At 40.1% G+C, this 14,714-nt stretch overlaps 1 protein-coding gene across 2 annotated transcripts in view; it reads left to right on the forward strand.

Moving 5' to 3' along the window:
* Positions 1–1,952, forward strand: part of POLK (DNA polymerase kappa) — an 81,035-nt gene extending 79,083 nt beyond the window's left edge. For both annotated transcript variants that reach the window (XM_065941119.1, XM_065941118.1), the window contains exons 14-15: positions 420–462; positions 695–1,952. In XM_065941119.1, coding sequence (XP_065797191.1) covers positions 420–462; positions 695–779 — 128 coding nt within the window. In that variant the 3' untranslated portion in view covers positions 780–1,952. The remainder of the gene's footprint in view (positions 1–419; positions 463–694) is intronic.
* Positions 1,953–14,714: the final 12,762 nt, after the last annotated feature.

A 14,714-nucleotide genomic window follows, 5' to 3' on the forward strand; every position in this document is an offset into this window, starting at 1 on the left:
TACCTTACCATGGGTTAGAATTAGCTGAAGCCATTAGATTTGAAATTTCGGGAAATCTTTGGTTTAGGCTTGACTTAGCACAGAGTGAACTCAAAGGTTTAGGGAACTGAGTGATCTAATCCAAAAGAGAAATTCCTTCAGAGAACATTTGCCAAGGCACAGTGGTAAATTAGCTATAATTATATAGCCAGAAAGCCTCTTTAACTTGTTTTTTGGTAGTTCTGACTCTAACCCAGCTTCCAAGTTAGCTGCAATACTAATGAAATAAGTAAAATACAAAGAAATTATTTATAAATTCTAAATACGTAGTCCTAAAGAGATTTTTATTATCTCTAATCTGTTAACTTTAACTTTTTAAATCTTTAGAAACTGTTTTTACTACTTCATGTTATTCATTATGCATTATCTTCCCTCTAAAGATAACTCAGGCAAAGTGCAGAAGACTGGGAACAAAGCAAAAAGGTATGGCTAATTTGAGTTTTAATAAAGCTGGGTATGAAATTGTTATATTTTGAGGCCTGATTTTTAGGAAATGTTAAAATGTGCTTTTATAAATCGTTAAGTAAAAATTTTAAAATCAATTATTTGCATAAACAATTTTTAAAATCTCTTCGTGCATTTAACTTTATGCTTTTCTGTTGTTCTTATTATTCTTCTTTGTGCGTTTTCATTACAATGTTCTGTTTCGTTCTAGGCCAGGATTGATGACAAAGTACTCAGCATCAAAGAAAACAAGACCAAACAATCCCAGACACACTCTTGATGTATTTTTTAAATGAATGTTGAACATTTTATCAATTTTTGATTGAAACTTGTTATTTTATAATAACTGAATGTATTCTTCCCTGTTTCAAGCTTACAGGTTCATCTAGTGAAAGGCCAGTACAATAATCCCTTTGTATAAATTTGGGATATATACTAATTTACTTCTGTATACATCTTTTGATAACTGAGAATTTCACTTTCAGTTATACTTCAGTTAGATAATTTTGTTAGAGATAATTTTAAAATGAAAAGTTGGGAATGAGATCAGGAAGTGGTTTCTTTATTATGTTTTATAGTGAATATAAAAACATACATTTATAAGGGCTTTCATAGGTTCAGATAAAACTATCATAGCATAAGAATTTTTTAGCACTTAGCCACTTTGTTGGCACTGGATGCTCTGCTTGATCTTAGTATCTTCTACAACTTTGAATAATTATATTTTAGGTCCTAGTATCTTCAGATACCTCATGAGAATTCGTTACTAATATTTATCATAAGTTCTATGAAGAGTATTAGCTTAAAAGAATTAGTCTGCGTGCTTTTGTTACCTTAAGGAAAATAATATCACAGCATTATTTTCTGTGTTAAAATAACTTTTGTTTAAAATATGATTATTCATTTTATTTTCTTATTTAAAATTTCTTTATCTAATGAATAAGCACTTATTCACTTTAAAAAATATTTAAGATTCAAGGTCATTATTTTCTTATTTAGGACTTTTAGATGGCAATATTTCATTTCTTATCAGTTGTATTTGTACTTTACACAGATCTTTGAAAAAAAGAATAAATTGTACACTCTATTTTTATCATGATCTTCTAGAGAAGAATGTGCAGTTCAAAAGATTAATGTGTTTTAAAACACCTCATTTAAAAAAATAAATAAAACACCTCATTTATCTTAGTTCTATTTCTATCATGTTTTTATTAATATTCATGAAAGAAGACAGCTTAACAATTGTTAGTTAGCTTAAGTAGTTGCTCCAAATGCTTTCATGGTATCAAGAGTTTTTATGAAAAACAAAACAAAACAATTATTTAATTGAAACATGAAAATGGGACCCATTGTCTGTTACTGCTTTTAGGAACCGAATCTTTTATTCTCATATTTTTGTTTATTCTTTTTATATTTTATAGCTTATTACCTAATTGTATAAAGACATAATGTTTTAAGAATAGTGTAAATTAGGATCTCACACAACCTTTCACCGAAGTGGTAATTTGACTTTAAATAACTAGCTAGTTTAAAATTAGGCTTAGTGTTTATCAGAATACCAATTTCATGCCTAATATTATATGCTATGATAAGTATCTCGTTATAGAACTGCGATTCTTGATCATATGATTTACTTACATTAATTCTCTGAAAATTAAGTTCAATGAAGCACTGATTTAATGTATTGAAAAATAAATGATACCATATTCTTTTCTATTTTGTTTTAGGTTTATTTTTATTGATTTTTCAACATTAGAGTAAATACTATATTATTTTCATTTAGATTATTCATTTAATGAAATGTTATCATTTAGTAATATTTAATAAAAATTTAAAATGAAACTTCAAATGTTTAATTTTGTAGCCAATATAAGTGGTTTCCTTACTTTTCCACTCTTTTCCTACCTATGTTACTTTCAGTCTTATTTTCTTTGCCCAGAATTTTCTCCACATCCTCTTCTGTTTTATCTAATAATCCAACTCATTTTATTATACTTTTGTTTGGGGGACATTAAAAAAACACAGCGAAACCACAAAGATTAAGCACCTATAATCTTACCTATGTAGAGGGTGACAATATAGGGAGCCACTTGGGAGAACACATTTGCAACACATATAATTTACAGAACACTAGTATCCAGAATGTATATAATCCAGAATACACAAATGATTCCTATGAATCAGTAAGAAAAAGACAACCAATAGACATTTGGTCAAAAGTCTTTAAATGGCACTTTAGATAGAAATCCAGATGTCCAAGAAACATGAAAACATCCTCAGCCATTTTAGTAATAGGGAAATGGGGAAAAAAACCTCAAAGAGATTATAACATCTCTCCTAGATTCATAAGAATGAAAGGATCTAATGATATTGTTTTGGTGATGATGTGTAGCAATATGAACTCCTTAAAAAATTATTTAATTATTTATATTAATTAATTAACTATTTTATTTTATTTATAATTATTAATTAATTCATTATGGGCTAATTCATTATGGGCTTCCCTGGTGGCTTAGAGGGTAAAGTGTCCACCTGCAATGTGGGAGACCCAGGTTCAATCCCTGTATGGGGAAGACCCCCTGGAGAAGGCAATGGCAACCCACCCCAGTACTCTTGCCTGGAAAATCCCATGGACAGAGGAGCTTGGGAGGGTGCAGTCCATGGGGTCGTGAAGAGTCGGACATGACTGAGCAACTTCACATTCACAATTCTTTACATGGCTGTGCCGGGTCTTAGTTACAGCACTCAGGATCTCAATCTTCGTTGCGGCATGTGGAATCTTTAGCTGCCTCAAGTGGTATGTAGGATCTAGCTCCCTGACCAGAGAGGAAACCCAGGCTCGCTGTGTTAGGAGCTCGGAGTCTTCACCACTGGACCACCAGGGAAGTCCCTATGAACTCTTACTTTGAAAACAACCTCTTTGGAAAACAGTCCCTTTAGTAATTCTGAAGATGTGTATACTCGTGTAACTGCACTCCTGTATATGTGCTGGTTATCTTCCATTTGCCCTCCCGATTTATTCTGTGCCCTTCATTCTGTGTTATGTCCAGTGAGGCATCATGGCAGCAAGAAGCCACTGCAGAAGGTTTCAAGGATAGAAGATGAAGCTGGGTGTTTATTCTCTCATATACCTCTCTGAAGCTGGTCAAGTCTCTTGAACAAAGGTCACATATTCCTCATATGTCATTCTCTTCTCGCTCCCTCTCCAGGCTCTGACAATGCTTTCTCTACCCTCAGCCTTTCACCCTACAAGGTGGCAACGGAGTCTTGCCCTTGTTAGCCCTCAGGTGCTGCCCTATCTTTTGTGCTTCCCTCACACCCTGCCCAGGTGGCGCTAGTGGTAAGGAACACGCCTGCCAATGCAGAGAAATAAGAGATGCAGTTGGATCCCTGGGTTGGGAAGACCCCCTGGAGGAGGGCTTGGCAACCCACTGCAGTACTCTCGCCTGGAGAACCCCATGGACAGAGGAACCTGGATGGCTCTAGTCCATAGGGTCACAAAGAGCCAGACACGACTGAAGTGACTTACACAGCACACACAGCCGGCCCACACTTTCGTAAATGGTCCCTTTCTTAAAACTCATCTCAAAATACAAGGTTTCTCTTTTTACTGCCAGGACCATAACTGATACAATGCCTTGGGATAACTATTGAAGATGTTTTTAGGAAGCATTTGCAAGGTTACATATAGCAGCACTGTAATAACCAAAAAATATGGAAATAAGCCAAATAGTCATCATTGGCAGAAAGGCTAAATCCTACCATTGTATTTTCATGTATATTCAAACAGTATAATTCTACACATTAGTGAAAATGAAGGAATAGGTCATCAGACAGTGGATGAATATCACAAACGTAATGTGGAGCAACAGAAGCAAATCATAGAAGGATGCCATCAGCAAGAGTCCATGCATGTAGTTCAAAACCGTGTATATCACTTTAGGAATGTCATAAATCAAATTATACAAAGAAGTATGTACATTATTGCCCCCAAGATAGAATAATGACTTTCTGTGTGGAGAAAAGGGAATGTGACTGAGGAATGCACATGGAGCTGCTGAAATGCTGTCAGTGTTCTATTGTCTTGGGTGGTGACTCTGTGGATGTTTACTTTTAAAATATTGTTTACATTGTACATATATATTTTATACACTCTTGTTCATAAATGACATATATCACAATTTTTTTTAAAATGTCAGAAATTTCTTTCTTTATTGAGGTGATATTTTCCTCCATCTCCACAGGTATTTGCCTCAATAGATAAAAGTACATTTCTCTCTGCTAGGACTTTGCTGAACACAGCAAGAAAGAGCCATCCCTTGTCAACATTTTCAGTTTTTCTCCTAACATTTCCCCTAATGCTATAGCTATAGCAGCATTTGGTCTACTCTCCAGTATCAAACTATCAAAGCTGACCAAGTATTTTATCATCTCTAAACAAGTCACCATCTTTCCAGCCTATGATATGTGTCCATATTCCTCAAAGTCCCTCCCTTTTAGACTTCATGTTTAAGGGAGGGACTTTGAGGAATATGGTATATTGGGTTTTATTTCAGCACCCTACTTTTTAGCATCACTTCAGAATTTCATTTCGGCTGTGAGTTATAGAAACCCAATCTGTCTCTTTAAAAAAATCAGTTCTAGTTTTCCCATGAAACATGAATTTCATTGGTTAGCATTAACTCAGTGGTTCAAAGATGGGTTCACAGTCTAATTTTCTTGGCCTCACATGGCCAGCTTCTGGTCACAAGATGGATGGGCTTTTCCACGTCCAGCCTTACACTTGAGTTCCAGGTAGGAAGACAAGGAAGTGACAGGGATAAAGGGCAATGAGTCTGTCCCACCTTAAGGAGCTTTCCTGGAGGCCCTACGTAACAGTTTACACTTCCATCTCATTGGCCAAACTGTCACGTGGCTTCCTCATATTAAAGGGAACCTGGAAATGTAATTTTTAGCAAGACACATTGCTACACCCAAACAAAAGCAGGTTCTGTTAGTAAATTGTGTCTTACCTATAAAAGACTATATAAATCATACCATTTAATGGTGAAATTTTAGAAGCACTCCTTAAAAATAACACAAGGGTATCCTCTATTATTTTGCTGGAGTCAATTCAATAAATAAGATGAATTAAAAATTGGAAACAAAACTTTATTGTCAGATGTGTTTGTATTTTTAAAAATCTACATTTAATAAAGGAGTTCAAGGTTATGGCTACAAGATCAATGTACAAAATCAGGAGCATTCCTGTACAACAATAATAGAAAATTAGGAAATGTAATAAACATAATCTCTTTCGTGATAAAATCTATAAGGGACCTATAGGGTCTGGGGAGGTAGGGAGGTGGTGTCATCTATCAGAATTTGTTGAGTACTTTAGAACTACCAGATATTACTGAAAGACAAACAGTATGTCTGAGTAAATTAGTCAGGAAGAATAGCTATTTTAAAGATAACTATTCTCCCCTAATTCTGTAAGTTCAATAAAACTCAAAACAAAACTGCTCGTGGTTTTTCTCATAAGTTCTTAAGTAGATCCTAAATTTTATATTTAGGAAGAGCAAAGACCCAAGAATAACAAGGTAGAACGACAGGCCCTAGTATATATCAACATTTATTAAAAAGCTGTAGTAATTAATACCATATACTAATAGCATAGTATTACTACTAATGAATTGGAAAGACTGATGCTGAAGCTGAAGCTCCAATGTTTTGGCCAATTGACGCGAAGAGCTGACTCAATGCAAAAGACCCTGATGTTGGGAAAGATTGAGGGCAGGAGGAGAAGAGGGTGGCAGAGGATGAGATCGTTAGATAGCATCACTGACTCCATGGACAAGAGCTTGAGCAAACTCCAGGGGACAGTGAAGGACAGGGAAGCCTGATGTGCTATATATAGTCCATGGAGTCTCAAAGAGTTGGACACAACTTGGTGACTTAACAACAGCAACAATAGAGTAGTATTGCCATGGATATATACATTTTAGACGACTCAGTACCAAAGGTATCTGCTATTTAATAATGATGCCTGAGGCGCTGCTGTCCATGAGGTTGTGAAGAGTCAGACACAACTTAGCAACTGAACAAACAAATTGTGCCTAAACTCTGACTTTCCAACTGGTTTCTCAGCTTTTCCTGCTCTAAACCACTTTGTGCATTTATTGCACAGTAGCCACAAATGATGTTTTCATAATGTCACCATTATGTCAGAAACAAAAGATGTCAAAAGCTCTCAACTCTGTCCAGGATCAGTGGGAGCTGAGAAGGGTAGGATTTTCAGCATATGATGATTTCTGTGGTGCAAATGGGCTTCCCTAGTGGCTCAGCGGTAAAGAAAACACCTGCAATGCAGGAGACACTGGTTCGATCCCTGGGTCGGGAAGATCCCCCGGGGAGGAGAGTATGGCAACCCACTCCAGTATTCTTGCCTGGAGAATCTCATGGACAGAGGAGCCTGGCGGGCTACAGTCCACAGGTGGCAGAGAGTCAGAAACGACTGAAGTGACTAAGCACGCATGCATGTGCAAATACCACGGCAGATTTCAAGCTACTGACATGATGTCAACTGGCTCACAAAACTCCTAAAAACTTAACAGCTGGCTCTTGGTTGCCAATTCAAATGAGCTCCTACAAATCACTGTCTGGTGCACACTAAACTCAGGTTTGACTTTCAAGGACACAAGTCACACAGCATAGCTTGTAGTTTCCTCAATAAACCGAGCTGCTTCTCCCTTCTGGTGTCGTGGGCGGTTGCTCCCTCTGTTCAGAATGCGCTTCCTGGATGCCCCTTTGCCCTCTGCATACACAATAAACATACATGACCATTCATCAAAAGACAATTCACCCAAGGATCACCATTCAGCCCAGGGACCCCTTTCAGGAAATGGTCCCTGCGCTCTAGGAAAACTGATCAGTCACTCCTTTGTGTGGCTGTTTCTGAAGCGTTCTTTGCTGTGACTTTGCTGTGGTCTCTCTCGACTGGGTTGTGGGCTGCTAGAGATGCTGGACTGTCTTCTCCTGATCTCTGAACTCTAAGCAGAAAGTCTGGCACTTTGCAGACGTTAACTATTATCTGCTGACCTACAAATGAATAAATAATATTTGTCCAAAGACTGATGTCTGTTACTCTCTTACCATGTTTTCTTTGGAAAGATAGGGTGATGGCTAACTTAGATGGCTGCACTCAAGCTGGGCCATAGGGATGGGCATTCCAGGAGCAGGGAACTGTACTTCTTTCTCTTTACTGGGCAGTGGCTTATTTTAGAAATGATTTATTACTCTGTTCTTTCGAGGTAACTTGGAAATATTTGGAAAAAGGCTCAAAATATGACCAGTAACCTAGGGTTTTAAAAAATGCTTTTTAAGGAAATATCTCATTGTGAAAAGCATACCTGGTGCTGATTTTTTTCCCCATTTTGAAAAGCAATTATATGTTAGAGCATCCCGGGTGCTGGTAGGATGTCAGTGAACTTCACAGAGAGGTGGCATTTATACCCCTGGGGCAAAAACTGTTTTTTTGTTGGATTATTAAGGGATAATCACCTTTGCTTTGTCATACACAGTTGAACTACCAGTTGTTCAAGAAAAACTCAAATGATATTATAGGGAGTATTGAAAACATGATCTCATTTATTAAGTAAATCATAATATTGGACTGTTCCCCCTACAAGTGTGAGGTAATTTATTTTCTAAAATTGTTGCTATCTACAAAAGGCTCAGTGAGACAAAAGATAATTCAGAGGCAAATAGTTTTCACCCTTTCTGTCTAATTGCAGTCTCTTAAGTTTGTTATTATTTCAAACTCATATATACCTACATACACATACACATAAATGTACATACACCACATAAATATATGTGTATATACCTACTTTATTTGGGGGGGCTCCAAAATCACTGCAGATGGTGACTGCAGCCATGAAATTAAAAGATGTTTACTCCTTGGAAGAAAAGTTATGACCAACCTAGACAACATATTAAAAAGCAGAGACATTACTTGGCTAACAAAGGTCCATCTAGTTAAAGCTATGGTTTTCCCAGTAGTCATGTATGGATGTAAAAGTAGGACTATAAAGAAAGCTGAGTGCCAAAGAATTGATGCTTCTGAACTGTGGTGTTGGAGAAGACTCTTGAGAGTCCCTTGGACTGCAGGGACTCCAGTCCATCCTAAAGGAAATTAATCCTGAATATTCATTGGAAGGACTGATGCTGAAGCTGAAACTCCAATACTTTGGCCACCTGATGTGAAGAACTGACTCCTTGGAAAAGACCCTGATGGTGGGAAAGATTAAAGGCAGGAGGAGAAGGGGACCACAGAGGATGAGATGGTTGGATGGCATCACCGACTCAATGGACATGAGTTTGAGTAAACTCCGGGAGTTGGTGATGGACAGGGAAGCCTGGCATACTGCAGTCCATGGGGTTGCAAAGAGTCAGCGACGACTGAGCAACTGAACTGAACTGATACCTACTGAACACACACACACACACACACACACGATCTTTGCCAAACCTATATCTGTTATTAATTCTATCAGCCCTTATAACACCACTTCTTTTTATTCCTTTTGTCAAGTCTTCAGCAGTTGCCTAATCTTTGGCCTTCTGATTTACTTCTCAGCTTTCACCAGTTTCTCTCCTTTCACTAAACCATAGACAATGTTTCCTAACATCACTCATCTGTGTGTGTGTGTGTGTGTGTGAGCGTGTGTGTGTGTGTGTGTGTGTACCAAAGAGGTGGGTCACTTGTGGGTTCAAATCTAGTTCTGTTTTGAGGTTTTTTTTCACTCTCAGAATATGCTAAACTTCTAATTTAACTCCTAATTCAAGTACATTGTGTTTATGTACAGTAGGGATTCAGTGGAGATATGGAGATTCAGTGGCTGTTCACTAGTCTACATTTCTTTCTTATTATTCGAATTTTAGCTAGGCATATGATTGCCCAGCATAGATTACTGTATTTTATTAATTCTTTACTTTATAAACCAGTATAGTCCATGGGGTCACGAGGAGTTGGACACGACTGAGCTGCTAACTCATTCACTTTCAAGAAAGAAAGAATACCCAAGATGGGGAGGCCAGTAGGTTACCACTGCGTTAAAATGGGATACCAAGGTTTTCCATTTTCAAAGAGGGAACTAAGTCGTACTTTATTCAAAAGAAAATTCTGGAAGCCCATTTAGAATTGATTCAGTACTGAAGATCCAATGGTGTTGGTTTTATAAAGCTAACCTCGACAACTCCGAATGATATTCTATTCAGTTCAGTTCAATAGCTTAGTCTTGGCCGACTCTTTGCGATACCATGGACTGCAGCACGCCAGGCTTCCCTGTCCATCACCAACTCCCGGAGCTTGCTCAAACTCAAGTCCATTGAGTCGGTGATGCCATCCAACCATCTCATCCTCTGTCCTCCTCCCACCTTCAGTCTTTCCCAACATCAGGGTCTTTTCCAATGAGTTAGTTCTTCGCATCAGGTGGCCAAAGTTTTGGAGTTTCAGCTTCAAAGTATTCAGTTTCAATATTCAGTATTGGAATATTCATCAATCCAATGAATATTCAGGACTGATTTCCTTTAGGGTGGACTGGTTGATCTCCTTGCAGTCCAAGGAACTCTCAAGAGTCTTCTCCAAATGGTACTCAGAACCACCTAAACATGGCCGGGACTTTCCTCTTAATTTCTCACCGCAGGTGCTTCCAGCAGTGCGCGCCACACCTGAAGGCGGCCCCGCCCGGGCAGGACTGCAGCCCCGGGCGAGGCGCCCGCGGAGGCGCCCGGCGGAGAGCGGCCCCTGCGGTGCGCGGCGCCCTCGGGGGGCGGGCCTCGGGGACCTGGAGCCCGGTTTGCCCGCCCCAGGGAGCTGGGCGGCGGCGAGGGGGCTGCGGGAGGACCTGAGGGGCGCGGCGGCCGGCCCGAGATGGGCCTGTCCCGGGGCCCCCAGCAAGAGCGGCCGCAGGAGGAGGCGGCGGCCGGACACGAGTTCCGTAAGTCCGGGTACAGGCCTGGACACTCCCTCCGGGGCGGCGCAGGGCGGGCCGGGGGAACTGGCTGAGCAGCTGCGGGTGCCCCAGGGACCGGAGCCCATACTCACCCCTCCGCCCTCGGTGGGCTGGGCTTCAGCTTTGGGATCCACACCCTCCCAAGGGTTGGCTCACGTTTCTCAGAACGTTTTATTTCAGGTTAACCCTGCATTGTAGGCGGAAGGAAAGTGTTCCTCTTTCAAATTAAGCAAGAGGATTTTCCAAGAAATGATTCAGCCCTTTTACAAATAAGGAAAGAGTTTTATGTGCTGTTATCTCCTACAGCCTGCGCCTTCACTAATTTATTGTGTGACCTCAAATAAGGCACCTAATTTTTCTGTACTTCAGTTTTAAAAGCATGGAGGGGTTCCTCTGTGCCTTAGGAATAAATTTCCAGCATAAACTGAGGGATGCTGTTTAAGAGTCTTCCAAGTTAAGCATGACATCAAGTCTCTTAACAGGCACACCATCCAGGTCAGCTCGCTGGGATGGCCTCATTTCCCAAAGACCAGTCTTGGGTACAGAGCATCAGTTTCTTAAGATAGTGTTCAGTTAGTTCATCCATCCATCCATCCAGCTAGCCAGCCGTTCTTTCTAGAAATATTTTCAAGAAATTACTATGTAAATACACATTCTAGATGTAGAGATGCAGACAGAGTGTATTCTGGCCCAAGCTAAATTTCTGGTTGTGGGGGGTTGATAGATGATGAAATAAATAAGCAAATAAACGAATGAGATATTTTAAGGTAGTGGTAAATGCTATGGAGACTACGGAATAGTGTGATGTGATTGTGACAGGGGAACAGGTGATGTGGTGATCAGGGCAGACAGGACATTTGAGCCAAATTTCTGAATGATAGGAAGGAATCAACCATGGGACCTTCCTCAGCAATCAATGCAAAGAAATAGAGGAAAACAATAGAATGGGAAAGTCTAGAGATCTCTTTAAGAATATTAGAAAAAAGGCACATTTCATGCAATGATGGGTACAATAAAGGACAGAAATGGTATGGACCTAACAGAAGCAAAAGATATTAAGAAGAGGTGGCAAGAATACACAGAAGAACTATACAAAAAAGATCTTCATGACCCAGATAATCATGATGGTGTGATCGCCAACAAGAGTCAGACATCGTAGAATACAAAGTCAAGTGGGCCTTAGGAAGCATCACTACGAACAAAGCTAGTGGAGGTCATGGAATTCCAGCTGAGCTATTTCAAATCCTAAAAGATGATGCTGTGAAAGTGCTGCATCCAGTATGCCAGCAAATTTGGAAAACTCAGCAGTGGCCACAGAACTGGAAAAGGTCAGTTTTCATTCCAATCCCAAAGAAAGGCAATGCCAAAGAATGTTCAAACTACCACACAGTTGCACTCATCTCACACGTTAGGAAAGTAGTGGTCAAAATTCTCCAAGCCAGGTTTCAACAGTATGTGAACTGTGAACTTCCAGATGTTCAAGCTGGATTTAGAAAAGGCAGAGGAACCTGAGGCAGAGATCAAATTGCCAACATCCATTGGATCATCGAAAAAGCAAGAGAATTCCAGAAAAACATCTATTTCTGCTTTATTGACTATGCCAAAGTCTTTGATTGTGTGGACTGCAACAAACTCTGGAAAATTCTTAAAGAGATGGGAATACCAGACCACTTGACCTGCCTCTTGAGAAATCTATATGCAGGTCAGGAAGCAGCAGTTAGAACTGGACATGGAACAGACTGGTTCCAAATAGGGAAAGGAGTACGTCAAGGCTGTATATTGTCACCCTGCTTATTTAACTTATATGCAGAGTATATCAAGTGAAATGCTGGGTTGGATGAAGGACAATCTGGAATCAAGATTGCCAGGAGAAATATCAATAACCTTAGATATGCAGATGACACCACCCTTATGGCAGAAAGTGAAGAAGAACTAAAGGGCCTCTTGATGAAAGTGAAAGAGGAGAGTGAAAATGCTGGACTTCCCTGTTGAGCCAGTGGTTTAGAATCCTCCTGACAATGTGGGAGACTCTTGGTACGATCTGTGGTGGGAGAGCTAAGATCCAGCATTTTGGCATTCTGCATGTACTACTGAGATTTTGTGCCCTGCAAGGGAAGATCCTGCATGCAGCAACTAAGACCAGGTGCAGTTAAATAAATATTTTAAGAAAAAGAAAGTGGGGTAAGACTAGACTATTTGAATATTAGGGAGTGAAGGGGAGAGCAAATGAGATTGGGGTGGTACACAGAACCAGTTCAGGCAAGGCCTTGATGCCCTGAGAGAGGAACTTAAATCTGGTATTGTTGGTATTTTTACCAACAATAAATAAAAACTGGAAATAGAACTGCCATATGACCCAGCAATCCCACTCCTGGGCATACACACTGAGGAAACCAGATCTGAAAGAGACACGTGCACCCCAATGTTCATTGCAGCACTGTTTATAATAGCCAGGACATGGAAGCAACCTAGATGTCCATCAGCAGACGAATGGATAAGGAAGCTGTGGTACATATACACCATGGAATATTACTCAGCCATTAAAAAGAATTCATTTGAATCAGTTCTAATGAGATGGATGAAACTGGAGCCCATTATACAGAGTGAAGTAAGCCAGAAAGATGAAGACCAATACAGTATACTAATGCATATATATGGAATTTAAAAAGATGGTAACGATAACCCTTAATGCAAGACAGAAAAAGAGACACAGATGTACAGAACAGAATTTTGGACTCTGTGGGAGAAGGTGAGGGTGGGATGTTCTGAGAGAATAGCATTGAAACAAGTATACTATCAAGTGTGAAACAGATCACCAGCCCAGGTTGGATGCATGAGACAAGTCCTCAGGGCTGGTGCACTGGGAAGACCCAGAGGGATGGGATGGAGAGGGAGGTGGGAGGGGGGATTGGGAAGGGGAGCACATGTAAATCCATATCTGATTCATGTCAATGTATGGCAAAAACCACTACAATATAAAATAAATAAATAGATTGTTATAGCCACGCTTTCTGGGAAACAGACTCACTCAGAAGGACAATGCAGATAGTGGAGTGCAGTTTATTACACCGGCGGGCCCAAGGCAGAGTCACCTCTTAGCCAAGGACCCCGTCCAGCATTTGTGAAAATCTTTTATACCCCATGTGTACATGTCCAAACCCACCACCTACCCCATGTGTACGTGTCCAAACCCACCACCTCAATTCCCTTGAGACTTACATAAACAAAGGCAGGGTAAATACAACTACAATAACCCCATCATTCCCGTGTTATGTGTTCAAACAGTCAATAATCAATCAGCCCGCAGTTATATTCCAAACAGTTAATAACCGATAAGCCTGTGCTTACATTCTGATAGATAGTGTCCGGAGGCAGGGGTGATTAGTGTCTCTTTTCTCTTAGGCGATGAGTAACCTGGATATGATCTTCAAGGTTCCCCTGTCCGGAGGGGGTCTTATCCTTCCATTGTCGTTCCCACAGGCACTAAGCAGAGAGTTCAGAGTCCACTGGAGAGGCAGCTGAGCACGATCAGCACGGACAGGCCTGAGATGGAGTCCAGGCCCTATGAATTCCTTCTTCATTCCCCCCTCTTGATGCTCTTAGTTTCCATAACGAGCATCATTTATTGAGATATATTGTACCTTAGCCCTCCTGCCACCCATATGAGAGAATGCTATCAACCTCTGGGTTACAAAATTCACAAGACATTATAGGAAGCAGGGCCCACAGAGCAGTATGATTAAGATTACTATAACAACAGTTACAATGGTTTTCTACCAGTCTCCCTTTACCCAGGAGAGAACTGAAGTCCAAAAGGGAATATTTTCATTAGACATGGCTTTCACTTGATTTTTCATATCCTTCAAGGCAGTAGATACATTTTCAGACAGGTCAGGGATATACACACAACATTTAACTTTAATTACGGTGCAAGTCCCTCCTTGGGCTGCTGTGAGTATGTCTAATGCCATCCTATTTTGAATTACTGCCTTCCTCATCTGAATTTGTTTCTCATTCAAAGCTTGAATGGCTTTTGTACTGTCTAAGAGGGCCTGTTTAGTGAAATTAGTTAAGGCCTCTACTTTAACCATGATATCCGTTGTCCCTACAGAGGGTACAAACAAGGCAGCAAGATAGTCATACCATTGGAACACAGATCGTGTCCATTTTGCATGCAGATAAGGCAGGTTTACTGGAGGCTGGTGCAGGCTATCCTTAATTCTGCCATGGGCG

This window comes from Muntiacus reevesi, chromosome 7, assembly GCF_963930625.1.
Source record: "Muntiacus reevesi chromosome 7, mMunRee1.1, whole genome shotgun sequence".
Lineage (NCBI taxonomy): Eukaryota > Metazoa > Chordata > Mammalia > Artiodactyla > Cervidae > Muntiacus > Muntiacus reevesi.